At 31.1% G+C, this 19,512-nt stretch overlaps 2 protein-coding genes across 3 annotated transcripts; both read left to right on the top strand.

The window, feature by feature from the left end:
• The first annotated feature begins 7,284 nt into the window (after window positions 1–7,284).
• On the top strand, window positions 7,285–11,164 carry LOC148787923 (gamma-cadinene synthase-like). The gene is made up of 7 exons (XM_088881930.1): window positions 7,285–7,496; window positions 8,048–8,315; window positions 8,520–8,892; window positions 9,031–9,249; window positions 9,390–9,528; window positions 9,744–9,989; window positions 10,666–11,164. The coding sequence occupies exons 1-7, from the start codon at window positions 7,374–7,376 to the stop codon at window positions 10,963–10,965; spliced, it is 1,668 nt and encodes a 555-aa protein (XP_088738056.1). The 5' UTR covers window positions 7,285–7,373; the 3' UTR covers window positions 10,966–11,164.
• A 4,001-nt stretch (window positions 11,165–15,165) lies between these two features.
• Window positions 15,166–18,368, top strand: LOC105163683 (gamma-cadinene synthase). Of its 2 annotated transcripts, XM_011082125.3 has the most exons (7): window positions 15,167–15,397; window positions 15,779–16,052; window positions 16,353–16,725; window positions 16,827–17,045; window positions 17,159–17,297; window positions 17,430–17,681; window positions 17,966–18,368. In XM_011082125.3, exons 1-7 carry the CDS (start codon window positions 15,269–15,271, stop codon window positions 18,263–18,265), a joined length of 1,686 nt encoding a protein of 561 aa, XP_011080427.2. In that variant the 5' UTR covers window positions 15,167–15,268; the 3' UTR covers window positions 18,266–18,368. The 2 variants fall into 2 exon arrangements, with proteins under 2 accessions (XP_088737352.1, XP_011080427.2); XM_088881226.1 differs by lacking the exon at window positions 16,827–17,045 and having other exon boundaries at window positions 15,166–15,397.
• The last annotated feature ends 1,144 nt before the right edge of the window (window positions 18,369–19,512 follow it).

Raw genomic sequence — 19,512 nt, 5'->3', positions numbered from 1 at the left:
GACGGAATTAGAGACGGAAAATAGCAAACAAATACTTTACCTTTAGAGACGGATTAGAGACGGAAAGTTCTTTTATTTATCGACGGAATCAGAGACGGATTGCCTATGGAAATCAGAGACGGATTACACTTCAACTTTCTTCTCCTTTGTCAACGGAATTAGCTACGGAATTTTCCGTCTCAGAATCAGAGACTGAATATTTTCGTCGCTAATAATTTAGCCACGGGGCTTTCAGCCACGGACTTTGGCGACGGTTTTTTCTAGTCGCTAATTTGTGGAAATCCGACTTTCAGAGATTGAAATTTCCGTCTCTGATACCTGTTTTTCTTGTAGTGATATAATGGGTCGATCGGGTTGGTGGGTCGGATCAAGCCTTCCAAGTGGTGGGTTAGAGTTGTAGGCTTGGATCTATCGAATTTGGTCCTGGGCCAATTTTCCAATATATATATATATAAAAGGATGTTGAAACATAGAAGAAAAGACAAGAGAGAGAGACAGTGATGAGAGAGAAGAGAGAAAGAGGAGAAGAGAAGAAAAGAGAAGAGGAGAGAAGAGAGGAGGAGGAAATTTTGGATCTAGATCAAATAATTTCTACAGCTCATTAGGTAAGTTTTGTTCATCTTACTTGATTAAATTCGTGTCGAAGTCCATGGGTCTGAATTGAAATTGAGGAAGATAAATCAATAAAGATGAATTTAATTGAAATAATTTTGATCTGAAGCCGATTCAGTCGTTTTAAGGGGTAAAAGTAAGAAAACATTCTGTTGCTTTGATTCTGCATGAAATCAGACAGAGTGTATTTAAAATCTTTTAACTTGGATTAAACTGGTTCTATTCATATGATTCCTTGGTAAAATCAAACTGAACATATAGGAAATTATATTATGAAAATATGGTGATTTTTAGAAGAGTATATAATTTTTTAGAGAATTTTAAAATAGTAGATTTGAATCTGTTGTATACTAAATCAGATTGTACTAAAACTTGAATAACTAATTATATATAAATTTAATTGGTATGATTGTAAATGATACTAGAGATACATTGAATAATTGATGCAAAAATGGTGCCTTGATTAATTGTATTTCTGTCAGAAAAATTTATAATTTGTAGAAACTTATAATTAGATGAAGATATAGAAAGAAATATTATTAAAATAAAAATAAGTTTTATTCATACATATAATTAAATAATAACCATCTTCATTATTTGAAGAAAAATTACAGAAAAAAACTTAAACTTGAGTTCAAAAAATAAATATATTAGTTTATATATTATCATAATTAAGGAAAAACACATCCTATTCTACCAGTAATTATCACCATTTTAATTTATCAATGGGGCGGATTAGTAGGACTAATTGATGAATTAATTAATGAACGTCGCATACAAATTAAATGTATGATATAATTATTATATTTTAGGTAACTTATGACAACCAATTTTTGGTTTGAGATAAAATAAAATAATGTTACAGATCTCTCCGTCAAAGAAAATCAAGTGAATGACGATGACAAATTTTAATAAAATTAATATGATTCAAAATACAAATCATACACCATTGAAAAGCTTATCATATCTAGTTTATAATGCTAAAACGGTTTTTAAAGTCAATGATTATAATTAAAGTTATGATTTAATTAGTGAGCGTTGCTCATACTGTGAGGAGTATGGATTTAGGGGCGGTAAGGGTAACTTTTAAAATATAAGCACCAATTTTAATACATCAAGATATATATTGATGGAAAGATAATCAATTCTATTTTATATTAAAGAAAACGGAATTCAAATTCAAATTTTATTGAATGGGATATTCAAGGATTATTGAGAGGTGTACAAATATGATCTAATGCTTTATGAGGAAACTACATTATTTTTTATTCATTGGCTATACGTCTTATAACTCGTTAATGATACAAAAACACCATTGAAAACTGTACACATCATTCTACTATTTAAATAGTTGGAGAAAGTGAGATAAATATAGTTAATTGGATATATATATATATATGTATCTACTTGTCAATATGTGAACTTGATCAGAATTGGTCGTGTGTTTAGTTGAATTATATGGTTGTCTTGTGAAATGGTCGTTATTGGTTGTGACTATGGTTGAGTATACTATATATATATATGATTAATCATAAGACACTTCAATTTTGTTGTTGAATATAAATAAATGATGAAGTTGTTATAACACGTTTCTATTTGATGATTACCTGGAGTCAAATTATAAAGTTGTCAATATGCAGATGATACACTGAGATGAGTATCAAACGGAGTTGATCAATTATGGAGTTATTAAAATATGAATGATGTATTAAGATGAAAAGATGGCATACCTAATCTGGGCATATTCAATGGTTTATGAAGATGTGATATGGTTGATGATGAGCTGTGCACTGTCACGATATTATGATATATGATACGAGAAAGATGAATATATAGCTAGGTATCATAAAGCAAAGGGTACCGGGGTATTTCGGGTAGCGAAAAATATCCTATGCTGACGGCTACACACTAGCGTTGTGTGGGGGTGTCAGGTTCGATGTGATGCCCTCTGCTGGGATTGCTATACACTTGGCCAGTGTAGAAATATCACATACGAACCTGTGCCGACGGTTATATGATATTGGTTGAAATAATGAGAGCCTGTCAAATCAAGATTGCAAACAAACCAAGATTTGTATATCATTATCCAAGTCGTCCCGATTGTCTTGGTCAGACTCAAATTGAACTGTGTATAAACTCATGATGACCATCTGATTATTTTTAAATTTATGATTCATATGAAATCGTACAACTAAATAAATCTACAAATATGAACTCTTTATGCCCTGAGTACAACTTTTGCTACTCCTAAAATTTTTCTCTAAATTGTAGAAAAAAAAAATTATTTCTTACTTTTTTCAGTCAAAGTTTATTAAAATATTTTTAGATAAAATAATTGAAATATGCTAGAGTTTATCTAAAATAAATAATTACTAATTATAAACTATTTTATTATTTATATTCAAATAATTTTTTTTAATTTTTTAATTCTTTTAAAAATAATTTTTTATTTCTTATAATTTATTAAAATTATAAGATAAAGTTATTAAAATTTATTAATAAAGTTTTTTTATTAAAATATTTTCAAACAAAATAAAAATTCAATCTTAAAAAATTTAATAGTTGCTACAACTTATCGCGAATGTAAATAATTTTAATTTAAAAATTAATTTATTATTTAATAAAAAGAAAACATATCTAATACTTCTAAAAAAAATTTACTTTTTATAGTTTTTGATCAAATATTAATATATTTTTTTGGCTAAATAATAATTTAACTTTAAAATAGAAAAAAAAATATCTTAAAAATTATTTGAAATACAAATAATTATAATTTTAGAACTATTTTATTATATATATTAAAATAAAATTTTTCTAATATTTTTATTTTTGTAAAAAATAAAAAAAAAATCTTATAGTTTGTGTCAAAGTTGGTTAAAAAACAAAAATTTCTTCTAATGGTACAAAAAATATATATTTTTTTTATAATTTTTGTACCATTAAACATGGTATTTGAAGTCAAAGTCCCATCAGCGAATAGGAGATTGTTACAAGTGGATCGGTCTCCGGCACAAGTTTAATATAAGCGATTACAGAGACTTAAATTATTACAGGCTTTTCTAATGCAAATTACAAGGACCCTATAGAACAGAAATAAACATACAAGAAATAAGCCGGGGAATTACAGAATGGGGAACATAAACACCTTAGTAATTTTCGGCTCAGAGGCCTAAGACCCAGGGCCTAGCAAGGCCGAAGGCCGCAACCTTACTCACGGTTGCTTGAATCTCACAATAGCCACAAAGGCTAGTAAACCACAAAGGTTACCCAATATCCACCAAGGAACCGCCACAAAGGCTGTCAACAGAAACCACAAAGGTCTGACCACAAAGGCTTTGTTTTTCAGAGAAAGGAGGAAGAGAGAAGAGGTAGTTACTTCGTTAACCAAGAGCCAACAAGGATCAGCCATTTAAAGAGGCATGACCTTAATGGCTCATTAACCGCCATTATCGGAGAAAGGAGGAGCACAGAATACAAAGGAAACGGGGAAGACCCGAAGGGTCGTGTGGGAGAAGAAGACGAGGAGAAAGAGCGGCTGATAGGGGATTAGGGTTAGAAAAAGAGGGGAAAGGTTTTAAGTAGTGAGAGCACCGGGTCAAACCTTTCCATGGGCCGGGTCGGTGGATAGAGGGCGGATGGGCTTAGTGGATTCAGCCATCCAGTGAGCAAGGCCCAATCATATTGGTTTGGGCCATCATTTTATTAACAGAGATAATGGCCGTTAACACCCACGTGCGAGGCACATTGTCTCTGCCGTTAACTTGGGACCAAAACGATGTGTGTTTGTGTTTTATAATATCAAAAACCACACTCTCGATAATTATGGTATCAAAAATAAAAATAATCTTTTTTTATAGAATCAAAAAACGTGTTTGGTATCAACTTTGAGTATATTGTTTAATTTTGTCATGATTTAGGTTAGTTGTGAACTGGACCCCATGCATATTACCCACTAATGCGCTGGAGATCATGTTCATTATTTTTCTCTAATTTCAATTATCAGGATAAATTAAGTATATATAGTGATGCATGTAGTTCTAGAAAAAGACAATACAGATATATAATATGCTTATATATATGTAGAAAAAGACAAGTAAAATACAAAAAAAAATAATTCTATTGTGGGGTAATCTGCTAAAGGTCGTACATAAATTAGATGTTCCCAACACTATGTTGAATTGCATACAAACCAAGATTTGTATATCATTATCCGAATCGTCTTCATTGGTCTTGGTCAAACTCAGATCGAACTGTGTATAAACTCAGGAAGACCTTCTTATTAATTTTAAATTTATGATTCATATGATATCGTACAACTACTACAAATATGAACTCTCTATGTCTTGAGTACAACTTTTGCTACTCCTAAAATTTGTTCTATATTGTAGAAAAAAATGAAAAATTATTTATTACTTTTTACGGTCAAAGTTTATTAAATATTTTTAGAATAAATAATAATTTAATTTTAAAAATAATTGAAATATGCTAGAGTTTATCTAAAATAAATACTTATTAATTATAAACTATTTTATTATTTATATTAAAATATTTTTTTATTTTTTTAGTTTTTTAAAAATAAAATTTTAATTTTTTATAATTTATTGGCAAAGTTTATTAAAATATTTTCAAACAAAATAAAAATTCAATCTTAAAAAAATTAATAGTTGCTACATTTATCGTGAATGTAAATAATTTTAATTTAAAAATTAATTTATTATTTAATAAAAAGAAAATATATCTAATACTTTTACTCAAAAAATACATTTACTTTTTATAGTTTTTTATCAAATATTAATATATTTTTAGTCTAAATAATAATTTAATTTTAAAAATAGTAAAAAGTATCTTAAAATTTTTTTGAAATACAAATAATTATAATTTTAGAGCTATTTTATTATATATGTAAAAAATAAAAAAAAATCTTATAGTTTGTGTCAAAGTTGGTAAAAATATTTTTTTTCTTTTTAATGGTACAAAAAATACTTTTTTTAAAAAAAAAATTTGTACCATTAAACATGGAATTTGAAGTCAAAGTCACGTCAGCGAATAGGAGGTAATGGTTGTTAACACCCATGTGCGAGGCACATTGTCTTAGCCGTTAACTTGGGACCAAAAAAATGTATTTTTGTGTTTTATGATATCAAAAACAACACTCACAATAATTATGGTACCAAAAATAAAAATAATTATTTTTAATAGAATCAAAACACGTGTTTGGTATCAATTTTGAGTATATTGTTTTGTCATGATTTAGGGTAGTTGTGGACTGGACCGCATGCATATCACCCCACTAATGCGCTAGAAATCATGTTCATTATTCTTCTCTGATTTCAATTATCAGAGTAAATTAAGTATATAGAGTGATGCATGTAGTTCTTGAAAAAGACAATATAGATATATAATATGCTTATATATATGTAGAAAAAGACAAGTAACATAAGAAAAAAAAAATAGTTATATTGTTGGGTAATATCTTGAAGGTCGTATATAAATCTGATGTTCCCAACAGTATGTTGAATCACGGACAGGCCAAGATTCGTATATCATTATTCAAGTCGTCCAGATTGGTTCTTGGTCAGACCCAAATTCAACTGTGTAAAAACTCATGATGACCATCTGATTATTTTTAAATTTATGGTTCATAACAAATCATACAATTAGATAAATCTACAAAAATAAACTTTTTATGTCCTGAGTACAACTTTTGCTATATCCTTAAAATTTCTTACGACTTTAAGCATTTTTCCTTTATGCTATATCTAACTTAGTCATCGGAGGGCTATAATAGAGCCTTCTCGATGTGATTCTTATTATTTTTTTTGTTGTTGGGGAGAAATTTATGCATAATCATACCATTTGGGAAGCATATATTTTTTGTGATAATTTTAAAATTATTAATTAATATTTTGTCGTTAATACTATATTCTATTGTAGTGTGTAAACACGATCCAATATTAAAACATGCAATTTGAGTCCTTAATTAACTTAAAATAATACAAAGAACGGCAATTAGAACCCAACACGCACCATGTGCACTTATAAATAATTCAATAGTAGTCGACTTTTATGGATAATTTTATAATTGTTGACCGCATGCATATCCCTCTCTCCCTCTCCATGTTTATGGAGTTTAAACTAGTTTTTGTACAATTTACAATCATGTGATATTGCAAATGAGTAAATTATTCCTCTATGTAAAATAAAAATAATATAATAATAATTTATCCCTATGTGTTTTTTAAAATAATGCAATTTACTTCTCCTATCTGGGAATGTAAAATTGTTTCATTTTAAAAAATCACAGCGTGATAAATTATTATATTTTAAAAAGTAAAGGAGGATAAATTGCTAAAAGAATTCATAGGAAGATAATTTGCTTATTTGCAATATCGGATTGTTTGCATTTTTTCCTCTATATACATGATGTGTAAAATTTGTTAATATTCATATATTTATTTAGTTATTTAATTTGGCTCTCTGAGATAATTTTAAGAAATTCTAACCTAGTTGAATTTCACAATACACTTATCGTGTAATATATCATATTTATTTTATTATTAATTTGATTCGACCAAATTTTATTTAAATTAGAATTTTTTTAGTAATTTCCTCGGAACGGACAGATGCATATATTGAGATAATGGTATCACTATAAATACGTGAATTGTTCATTCATACTTGGCACAATCATAAAGCAAAACATATAAGATATATATATAAAGGGTTATAGGCTCTGAATTCCGAGTATCTGCCCAACAAGAATGGTAGCCACCGGCGATGTTGATGCCCTTACAAGTTGCCCCAAGAATGTCCGCCCACCCATTGCGAGTTTCGCCCCTACCATGTGGGCTGACACCTTCACTTCACTTTGCCTTGACGATAAGGTTTGTCCGTGTGTATACATCGTCGGCTTTTTCATGATGTTCAATTATTTTTTGTTAACGTTGTTTAAACACGTGTGGTTCAAAATATATTTTGATTCTGTAATTCTGATAGTTTTATCTTTTATCTTTTAAAATTGTAAAATAGTTTGGTAATCTTTTAATATTTTTGTAAATGTTTATCATTTTGGTGCCGAATTTTGCAAAATTGCCAGAATAAATCATATGAGCCTCACGTGGTTCATTTGAATTTTTGTGTTGTTGTTATGATTGGTTCAGTTTTCCCAATCAGATGTACAATTTAAAAAAAATGACATGGCACATCATTTATTCCAGCAATTTTTACAAAAATCGGCACCAAAAGGACCAAAATTGGGAAATGTCACTACGTTAGAGAACTCTTTTGCAACTTCTGGATAAAAATACCAACATCTCGAGGAGCACATGATTTGTTCCGACAACTTTTACAACTCTAAAAAGATGATAAAAAAAATAAAAAAAATCAAAACGTCAAAACGTTACAAGGCTACTTGCAACTCTAATGGGCTTTGCAGGTACAAGAAAAGTACGCTGAAGCCATTGAAGAACTGAAAGAAGAAGCAAGGAGCATGCTAATGGCTATTGCAAGTACAATTGCCGACAAATTAATATTGATCGACACGCTTGAGCGTTTGGGAGTGGCATATCATTTTGATCGGGAGATTGAAGATCAACTCCAAGAAATCTTCCGTTTTCATTCTAAGGACAAAAATGACTATGACCTATTCACTACTGCTCTTCAATTTCGTCTGCTCAGGCAGCATCGCCATTTTGTTTCTTGCGGTATGCCTTTTTTATCTTGATAAGAATAATTTCGGCAACCTTTTATTAATGGGAAAATTTTGCACCGTACACCAATCACACGATAAACATATTGCACATGTTATATCATTGGTTCAAGTTCGACCGAGTCAGATCTGGGTAGAATTTCGATTTATTCATGTAAGAGAAGTTAAAACGTTTAATATATTTGAAATAATTGAACAGGAGTTTTTGACAAATTTAAGGACAAAGACAACAAGTTCAAAGAAACCCTTAGCAGTGATGTTAAGGGCTTGCTGAGCTTGTACGAAGCAGCCCAGGTGAGGGTTCATGGGGAAGACATCTTAGAAGAGGCTGTCGGTTTTACGACCCATCACTTGAAATGTATGGTACAACAATTAGAGTCTCCACTTCAAGAGCAAGTGAAGAGAGCTTTGGAGCAGTCACTTCATAGGGGTGTTCCAAGAATTGAGACCCGCCACTTCATTTCCTTGTATGGAAAAGATAGCTCAAGGAATGATCGACTCCTAAAATTAGCCAAATTGGATTTCAATTTCTTGCAGAACTTGTACAAGAAAGAGCTCTATGAGCTCTGCAGGTATATGTATATTTAATCATAACTACTTAATTATAATAGTTAAGATAAACGGTTGTAATAATTAAATACTCATTGACTACGGGTGCGTAACGATTATTGATCGTCTGTTATATATATATTTTTTTTCCACATTTATAGGTGGTGGGACAAATTCGACCTGAAGTCAAAACTGCCATATGCGAGAGACAGAGTGGTGGAGTGTTATCTTTGGGGCATGGCATTCCGATTTGAACCTCAATACTCTTACGTTCGAGTTGCGGTTGCTAAAGGCATGCAAATGGTTTCAATCATGGACGATACATACGATAATTATGCTACACTTGAAGAAGCTGACCTTTTCACCGAGATTTTGGAAAGGTATGTCACTTCATGAACAGTTGAAATTGAAAGCACATCTGTTTCAATATTTCATTTGCTATATAGCGTAATGCTAAATTTCATCTCATTAAAATTGGTGTAAGTATAATTAAATTAAAACTATCTTTTTTTCATTTTAGGTGGGATATTAATGAAATCGACCGACTCCCAGATTACATGAAAATTGTTTACAAATTTATTCTGAGCATATATGATGACTACGAAGTTGAAGCAATCAAACAAGGAAAATCATTCGCAATTCCATATGCTAAGGAAGCGGTAAGGATCATACCATGTCGAGGAATTAATTGCAGTTTACGCCTTATAAAAATACTAATAGACCAAACATTCCTCTAAAGACAAATTCTTACACAATGATTACGTCTTGCAATAAGGAAAATTATTGCCCAAATTAGGTTTAAATGTTTCTTAATTTTCTCATTTTGTCCGATGATAAATCCCTTGACATACATAAAAATGTTGGTGATGTGAAGGTGAAACAACTTGGTCGGGCTTACAATAAAGAGCTGAAATGGTTCATGGGACGACAAATGCCGACATTTGAAGACTACTTCGCCAATACAGTGTACACGAGCTGCATCTATGTGATGTTCACAGCACTGATTCCGGGCATGCAATCTGCCTCGGAAGAAATCATTGATTGGCTAATGAGTGAGCCTGAAATTCTGATAGCTACTGCGAAGATGGGTCGATATGTGGAGGACTTGGGCACCCATGAAGTAAGTACTTTGCCAATGTTTTGTTATAGTTAATTACAATGCTCTAAAATAAAAATGTCGTAGGAATACTAATTAATTGCAGTTACGACAATACTTATAGTTGTTGTTTTTGTAGGCAAGGTCAAAACATTAATTATAACCATAATAAATATTTTAAGCATAGTTAAAATTAGGGTAAATTACAACGATTTTCCTTGAGATTTGACATAATTACGAATACCCCATGGTTATTTGAAAATTACCAATATCCCCTTGATTTTTTTAACTTTCATCTAACAATTAGCCCAATCCTTTAGATTTTCGTTTATTCTTTATGGTGAACTGACCAAAATGTTCTTGTGGATTAAAAGTTATAATTTTATTCATTTTTTAAATTCTTTTTATTTTTTTATATTAAAGTGGATAATTTTTTTATAAATTGACCATGACCACATAAAAATTGTTGATCATGGTGTTTGTGAGTGTATCTAAAGCATTTGTCATGGCAAAAGTATTTATTGTGGCTCATAGTCATGGCAAAAATAGTTTTTATGGTGGATAAAATTTTGCATGGATTTTTTATTTAGTTATGGTTAATAATTATCTACCACGATTTTAGGCCATAACTAATAAAACTATAATTTTTGTTGTGGTGAAATCTTATCCAATTCCTAATATATATTTGCATGTGATAAAGCGTGAGAACAAGGACGGACAAATGCTGACGGCAGTCGATTGTTACATGAAACAACATGGCGTATCGAAAGAAGAAACCCTGAATAAGTTTATGGAACTGGCTGAAGACGGATGGAAGGATTTGAATACAGAGTGGGTGACCAAAACGTCTACAGTACCCAAAGATACAGTGGAGCAACTTCTCAACTATGCTCGCGTAGCAGAGGTCACTTACAAGAATTGTCAAGATGGGTACACAAACCCTGAAAAGTTCTTGGCACCTCAGATTATTGCTGTCTTTGTGGATCCCATAGCCATTTGATTTTATGATTATCGTACCCCAAATTCACTCAGTTATCACAGTTGGGTTTGAATAATAATGGGTTTGAAGTTTGAGCATCTATGTGGCTACGGATTTAGCAACGGTTTGTCGTCCCCGACCAGCCGCTTGTGTTCCGATTGTCCTTCGTGAATTTGAATAAAAGCGTGTTTGGACTACTTTGAATTATTCGTGTGATCTACTCCAAGTCTTTTTGTTAATTATTACTATTGAATATTCTCGTAGAAGTAATAATTATATCGTTATATTAGAATGTGAATCGACAATTTAGGAAAATCATTCAATAAGTATCCACCTATAAGTAAATTGCGACAAAAATCACAAATTTATACTATAGAGTAGTGGGATATCAACTTTAAATATTCCATCAAAATCTCATCTAATACCCCTTCGAATATTTTTTTTCTCAAAGCTCAAAGCTAATAAAGTTGACATCCACCAAGCAGCCCAGTAGGATTGATCTTGTTGGTCCATGAGCAATGTATTAAGTCCATGGTATATTTATTTGGAAAAAGTTGTCGGTCCCAGAAAATGAATCCAATCCAGCAAGGTGATTCATCGTACATCAGGGACAATATGTCCCACATATACCTACTATCGTCAGACATGTTATGCTAAAATCTCCAATTAATGCCACGTAATTCAACTAAAATCTACTATTCAAACAGTTGGTAAATGGATTTTTCAATTGGTTAGACTCGGTCAAGAGGTCATGTATTTTCGTCCAGATAAATCTGGATTACAAACTAATTTTTTGTTATTTAACAATCGCACACAACTTTAGAGGTGTGATTTTACCGTAACTAGTCCTCGAATCTTGGCAATTTTGCACTCCACACGAACTTCAACACTTTAGCGTCATATTTAACTCCTCTCAAAAAAGCATCATATTTAACTATTATTTGCACAGCACTTGGAGTTTTTCGTTTATTTATTTAGTATAAAAAAGTTATTACTGATTAAATATTGAAGTGTTAACCTCTATTTTATAACTTAGTCCTCATTAATTTTAAAAATTTTTGTGAAGATTTTTTCGACTTTTATAGTACGATTGAATCCGGATACGCGTCATCATCTGGGCGTTTAAGCCCAACAAATTAAGAGGCAGTCGCCCTAACACATTGAGCTGTGAGACAAACATGGGCTTGGATTGTGGGGGTTCATAAACTTCTGTTGTCGGGTAATCTCCTGAAGGTTGTATATAAATCTAATGTTCTCGACACTGTGTTGAATCGCTGACAGGTCAGGATTCGTATATCATTATTCGAGTCGTCCCAACTGGTCTTGGTCAGACTCAAATCCAACTGTGTATAAACTCATGATGACCATCTGATTATTTTTAAATTTATGGTTTACATAAAATCGTACAACTAGATAAATCTACAAATATGAACTCTCTATGCCTTGAGTACAACTTTTGCTGCCCCTAGAATTTCTTACTAATTTAAGCATTTCTCCTTTATGCTATATCTAACTTAGTCACCGAAGGGTTATAATAGAGCCTTCCCGATGTGATTCTTACTATTTCTGTCCTGTCGAGGAGGAATCTATGCATAATCATACTATTCGGGAAGCATATTTCACCGTCACTACCAGAAAATATAAGATTAGCGACAAAAAATTTAGTGACAATTTTAATATTGTAGCTAATTACATATATTCAATGGTGATAATTTTTATTTTATCACAATAATAAATTTTAAAATTTAATAAGAATTAACAATAAAATATTATGCATTTAATTGTCACTAAAAACTAGTGATACACGCCCGGTTACAGTTTAGTGACAAAAATCATTTATTGTCACTATATTCATATTAATTGTTACTAAATTATCACTATAAATATACCATTAATTATCTATAGTAATAACTTTATACACAATTCATACACTAATAATTATACAGTGATAAGATTAAAATTTTTGTGGCTCAATATATATTTTTTGTAATAATTTTAATATTATCATTTGATATTTTGCCGCTAATAATTTTAATAATTTTAATAATTATACATTTGATATTTTTTTAGTGTGTAAATACGATCTAATATTAAAACACGCAATTCAAGTTCTTAATTAACTTAAAACAATACGAAGAACTGCAAATCAAAAAAGGAAATATGAAAACCTGAATTCAGAAGTAGTGGCCTGATCATAATTATAGAAGTTTTATTATCCTAATTAATCTAAATTCATTGGGTTAATTAAATTAAATTACTCTCACTTGGTGAATGTTAGAGCTATTACGTCATTCACCAATCAATACATCGCACATAGTAATAATTAATTAATGAACACTTAATTTGGAAGAGTTTTCTTTTGAACCCATACTGATTGGCCTGTTCACTGAAATACCTAATGTTGTTATGAACTCCAATCCCTAATTGATATGCAAAATTCGCCCCATGAAAGTTGATACCTAAAATAAATTAATAATAATTAGATCAACTGATAATTTTAATCACTCGATACTTAATTCAAATCAAATAAAGAAATTAGACTAGACATATAATAGGGTGATGCTAACTGACAATCTTATTTTATAAATTTTGTAAAATTATATACTTAGTATATGGATGTGAAAATTTTATAGGAAGTAATAAAGGTACTAAATAACATATATAAAAATGTACTAGATAACATCTAGTTGAACAAATAGTTGAAGTAAGGTGTGTTGTAATAAGGGTTAAACTAATTGGTTTGACTCGATGGGGTGCGGCTATTACACACATAGATAAATGTAGTTTGTAAAATTATATTTAATACTCCTAACGTTTGTTTCTGTCAATAAATAATCCTCTCCGTCAATTAAAATTTATTAAATTTTTAAAAAAGATGATTGAATTAATGATCTATCGCAAGTCAAATAATTTTTTTATGACTAAACTACCCTTATTTATCTTCACACAACAATGCATGTGATGAGATATATTTTCACCGTACCCTTTTAAGGGTATTTTTGTGAGAAAAAATATGTTTGACCTACAATAAGTGAGTAATAAGTCAGTAAGGATTAATTATGAATTTTGATTCAATTTTTTTTGCTAATATCAATAAATTTAATAAATTTTAATCAATAGAGAGGTTCTTTGCTATACATAAACAAATGATGGGATACTTAGATGTACTTTTTTAAATTTGAAAAAATTTATGTGTAATAACGCTAAATTGAGATGTGAGTAGTGTAAAAATTATCCCTTATTTAATTTGCATCAAACTTCCAATGCAAATACTTCTTCCAGAGGTTGAATCAATATTGACTCTAATTTTGAAAGTCTCTATACTTGCAAAGGCACGTCATTGTTGATTGAAATATGAACATTTTCTTTTACGAAATTTCGTCTTTATCATATGCGCCGACACTTTCTGGTAAATTTCGTCTTTATCTAAACTTAATTTCCTTGTCACTTTGCATTTTATAGCAGTGAGATGTGCAGTATTCAATAGAAATTATCACTACAAGAATGGAAAAATCAGCAATAAAAGAAATTTAATGACAATTTTAATATTGTCAATTATATATATTTAATGACGAGAATTTTTATTTTTGTCACAATAATAAATTTTAAAGTTTTAATAATGATAATTATTTTTTAAAAAATGTAATTAGCAAAAATTATTGGCAAAATATTGTGCATTTAAATTATTGCTATCACTAAAAGAATATGATATTTAATCATGACTAATTATCATAGTTAAAAATAAATATTTGTAGTAAATAGTTATTGACTACAGTCATGTAACGATTATTAGCAGAGTATGGGTAAAACATTTGCCAAGGCAAAAAAAAAAAAAAATTCATGGTGGATAAACTGACTTTTCGCATTGGTTGTATTTAACCATGGTTAATCATAGTTATTTACCACAGGCTCCTGCCAATTTAATTGAAAATTTGCATGTGACTTGTATATGACCAAATTAAATTGTAACCTCTTATAGAGTTACAGAACTAAAGATGCAATTCTCCCAGTGACAATGTCAAAATTATTTTTACTAAATAAATAATTTTTGAGAAAACTTTAAAATTGTTACGTGATTCACGACTTGGAGTCATCACTTCAAATCGTGAATCACAATTTGGGCATTTTTATAAAAAAAATATATATATATTTTTTAAAAAATCACGACTCGTTATTCTAAACTTGATCACACAGGATTGCAATTCGGAATCTGCTATCCCAGATTATGCGTCTATAAATAAGTGAAATAGTCATTCATATATACACATGTCAAGAAATATACAAATAGAGATTGAGAGATAGTGTCTATTTATTAACCACAAAAATGGCTGCAGCTACCGACGTTATTGATCATACACTTCCCAGTCTCCCCAAGGATGTCCGTCCACCCATCACCAGTTACTCCCCCAGCATGTGGGGCGATACCTTCACTTCATTTTCTTTGGACGATAAGGTTTGTGCGCGCATATAGGCATGTTCCACCTGCTCCCTTTCTGTTTTAACGTTGTTTTGCATCCTCGTTTCGGGATGTTGCATATTTGCATTTGTGGACTATACACGACAAATGGCTATGTGAAGATAGTAATAGACAAAAAAATTCTCTGAACAAAAAATAAGGTAACGGGGCCTCTTGAATTTTAAGAAAAGGATCACGCACCTTCTGATATGGGAGATAGGGAGTTTCCACATACTTGAAAAGTTTAGGAGGTTCCGTAGCTCTTCTATTTGTTTGGGGGGGGGGGGGGGTTAAATTTGTTTGTTAAGGTTTCTATAACATGTTGATTATATAATGTTATGTTTCCAATGAGTTGGTATACGATGAATGGCTTCATAGGTACAAGAAAAGTATGTTGAAACAATTGAAGAACTGAAGCAAGAAGCAAGGAGCATGCTGATGAGTAAAGGAAGTACAACAATAGAAAAGCTAGTACTAATTGACACGCTTGAGCGTTTGGGAGTGGGATATCACTTTGAGCAAGAGATTGAAGATCATCTCAGAGAAATTTTCAAATTTCAGTCTGAAGATAAGGACCAGGGCAACTATGACTTGTTCACTGCTGCACTTCAATTTCGTGTGTTTAGGCAACATCGCTACTCAGTTTCTTGCGGTACGATTCTTAGACTGCTAGATATTTCTCTCTTCATTTGCAATATGTGACTAGTTTTATCGAACCAATCTTTTTTTATTTGTTTTACCATTACGCGCAAATATATAATGATAATGTATGAATTGAAACTAATTATTAGGCGTTAACACATTATAATATCTTGACCGAAAGAAACATTAAGTGGTCGTGTATATTAAAGAGCTCTTTGTAGCGAGCTTCTATCATGTAGATCATATTAATTGAATGAGAAATGAAAATGACTTATACGATCTTCAAATGATATAATTGATCATGGATCAGATGTTTTCAACAAATTTATGGGGGAAGGCGGTGAATTTGAAGAAACCCTCACAAGTGATACTAAGGGCCTACTAAGCTTGTATGAAGCAGCCAACGTGAGGATTCATGGGGAAGACATTTTAGAAAACGCGGTGGTCTTTACAACCCATCACTTGAAATGCATGGTGCAACAATTAGAGCCGCGACTTCAATGCCAAGTGAAAAGAGCTCTTGAGCAGCCGCTTCATAGAGGCGTTGCAAAAGTTGAAGCCCGCCATTACATTTCCTTTTATGAGAAGGAAGAATCGAGAAATGAAATGCTTCTAAAATTAGCAAAGTTAGATTTCAGCTATTCACAGAATCTATACAAAAAAGAACTTCATGATCTTTCCAGGTAAGCAACGTACTTATCATTACATTTGTCTATTGTTGAACATGTAATTAGGTAAATTAAAATAAGTTGCAATGTCTCATCTTCTTTTTTACAATTCAAAGGTGGTGGAACGAGCTAGACTTGATGTCCAAACTACCACACGTGAGAGACAGATTGGTGGAGAGCTATTTTTGGGGCATGGCTTTCCATTTTCATCCTGAGCACTCTTATACTCGAATAGCAGTTACTAAAAGCTTGATAATGCTTACAGTAGTTGATGATACATATGATAATTATGCCACACTTGAAGAAGCTGACCTTTTCACTGAGATATTGGAAAAGTATAATATATTCATTTACACGATTTTATAACAATTTACTTGTCCGAAAGAAGAAATATTTATAATTTCATCTTGTGAAGATGAATGAGTAAAAATTGACATAATTTTTACAGGTGGGATATCAATGAAATCGGTCGACTCCCAGATTATATGAAAATTATTTATAGATTTATTCTAAATCTATTCGAGAACTACGAAATTGAAGCAGCCAAACAAGGAAAACTATTTGCAGTGAGTTATGCCAAAGAAGCAGTAAGGACACACTCTTACCTATCCATCCTCATTTATCTTATAATTGAGTACATATCAATTTGTCTTGTCCACTCTTTTCTAATTAATTCTAATTATCTTTCGATGTTAATCAATAATGATATTCATGTGAAGGTCAAACAAATTTCTAAGGCTTACAACAAACATATGAATTGGTTCATGGGAGGACAGATGCCTGCGTACGAAGAGTACATTGCCAATACTGTCGTCACGAGCTGCATCTATGTCTTCCTCATAGTGGGCATCCTAGGAATAAAATCTACCTCCAAGGAATCTATTGATTGGCTGATGACTGATGAACCTAATAAAGCTCTTATAGCTTCCACCAGGGTTTGTCGACATGCAGATGATGTTGGCAGTGATGAAGTAAGAACCTCTAAGTCCATTTTATACCCTAACAAAATTTAATTAACAGGAATTTCTGATTTCTTTACAAGAACAATTTTAACTGCATTTATATCACAAGCATGACATATATACTAAAGAAGGTTGAATTACCCTTCAGTGGTACGTATATAGCTGACAACAAAAATATTGATTACGAGAAATAATTTGACAACTTTTGGTGTCACTAGACTGTACATCATGATAGGGTTGTCCTTCTTATGTATACAAATGATGCAACCAAATTTATTTCATTTTTGTCAAAGCGCGAGAGCAAGGATGGAAGTATGCCGACAGCAGTGGATTGCTACGTGAAGCAATATGGTGTATCAAAAGAAGAAACTATGGGGAAGTTCAATGAACTATTTGAAAATGCGTGGAAGGATTTCAATACGGAGTGGTTAATTGAAATTTCCACAACATCAAAGTATATGATGGAGCAGTTGTTGAACTATGCACGAGTAGCAGAGGTCACTTACAGGGATGGCCGAGATGGATATACACATCCTCAAAAATATTTAGCAGCACAGATTGCTACTGTTTTTGTGGATCCCATAGTCATATGATTATATGGAAATATGTTCACAGCTCAGTTTGTCGGTTGGTGTTGATTATGTTATTTGTGTTTCTTTTTCATCATGATTGAACAATAAAAGGTTTGAATTTCCAGTTGTTGATTGTCGCTGGTGTTTAGCTTGGAAGCTATGTGCTGTTAATGCCTCTGTCCTAGCCGCATTCCAAGGGGCGATACCTGTCTTCCGGTCGCTTGCATTTCTGGTCTTATAGCTTACTTCATTTACACATTTAATTATTTTTTTTTAACAAACTTAGTTCGAACATCTAACATTTGATCATTTTTTAACAATTTTTTAGTTCCTTTCATACTGTAATAGATCTTATTTTTTGTCCTGCAACTATGAGTTGTTAGAAAAAAAAAAATTGTGAATACATGATTAAGTTTGTCAAATAAAAAGATCAAACCTGATACGTTCTGGACTAAATTTATAAAAAAAAAATGGATTAAAAGTGTAAATGAAATAAGTTACAGAATCAAAAATACTAATTATTTCCTAAAATTATAGAACCAAAAATATAATTTTAGCTTTACAATGAAAAGTAATTAAATCAAATCCCCTGCGGTCATGACGCTCGCCCTACGGTATAAATACTTGTATTACTACAAATAATTAGTAGAATAGGAAAAATATAATTTTGATTTACTAACACAAGGGCGATGGCAGTTTCTTTCTAGATCAATTTGAGATTTTCAATAAATAATTGTAATTGATAAAAAATGACAATTGTAGTCCAAAACACCCTAATTTGTTTAAACATCCTTAATTTTTAGATGTCATGTGCAGGGCATATGACAAATTCTGACTAAATTTGAGTTTGTTAGACCAAAAATTGCTATTACTGCAAAATCTTGAATTGATTTAGACTGATTGCTACCACCCCTATCTATGGTAGTAGATCAAAATTGCATTATTGCCTAATTCAATTTTGGTCCACTTATAATATAGCTGGGGCTAGTGGCAGTCTTGATCCAGGAATGTAATCCAGGCCAATTATGATACTAATTTAATTTAAAAATAATCACCTAATATCATGGTCTCCATCATATTTATATTTAAATAGAAAGAAATCTATTATGCATCTCTTCAATTTTTAGATACTTGAAAGTTATTGAGGTAGCTATCCTTTTCTTATGTTTTTCTTATTAAATTTTAATATTTATTTCTCTTATGGTGTTAATTTTTTTTACATTTCTATGATAATTGCTTGATTTAATTTTTGTACAAGAAGAAATAGA

This window comes from Sesamum indicum, linkage group LG6 (genome assembly GCF_026168435.1).
Source record: "Sesamum indicum cultivar Baizhima isolate 11 linkage group LG6, ASM2616843v1, whole genome shotgun sequence".
Taxonomy (NCBI): Eukaryota; Viridiplantae; Streptophyta; class Magnoliopsida; order Lamiales; family Pedaliaceae; genus Sesamum; species Sesamum indicum.
Note: the sequence above shows the minus strand (reverse complement) of the source record. Positions and strands in the feature narration are given on the sequence as shown.

Excerpts from the sequence above, each read along its gene's own strand:
- LOC148787923 (XM_088881930.1), top strand. The coding sequence starts at position 7,374 with ATGGTAGCCACCGGCGATGTTGATGCCCTTACAAGTTGCCCCAAGAAT. Across the intron at positions 7,497-8,047 it reads CACTTTGCCTTGACGATAAG|GTACAAGAAAAGTACGCTGA; the intron begins GTTTGTCCGTGT and ends TGGGCTTTGCAG. Across the intron at positions 8,893-9,030 it reads GAGCTCTATGAGCTCTGCAG|GTGGTGGGACAAATTCGACC; the intron begins GTATATGTATAT and ends CCACATTTATAG.
- LOC105163683 (XM_011082125.3), top strand. The coding sequence starts at position 15,269 with ATGGCTGCAGCTACCGACGTTATTGATCATACACTTCCCAGTCTCCCC. Across the intron at positions 15,398-15,778 it reads CATTTTCTTTGGACGATAAG|GTACAAGAAAAGTATGTTGA; the intron begins GTTTGTGCGCGC and ends ATGGCTTCATAG. Across the intron at positions 17,298-17,429 it reads TGAGTTATGCCAAAGAAGCA|GTCAAACAAATTTCTAAGGC; the intron begins GTAAGGACACAC and ends ATTCATGTGAAG.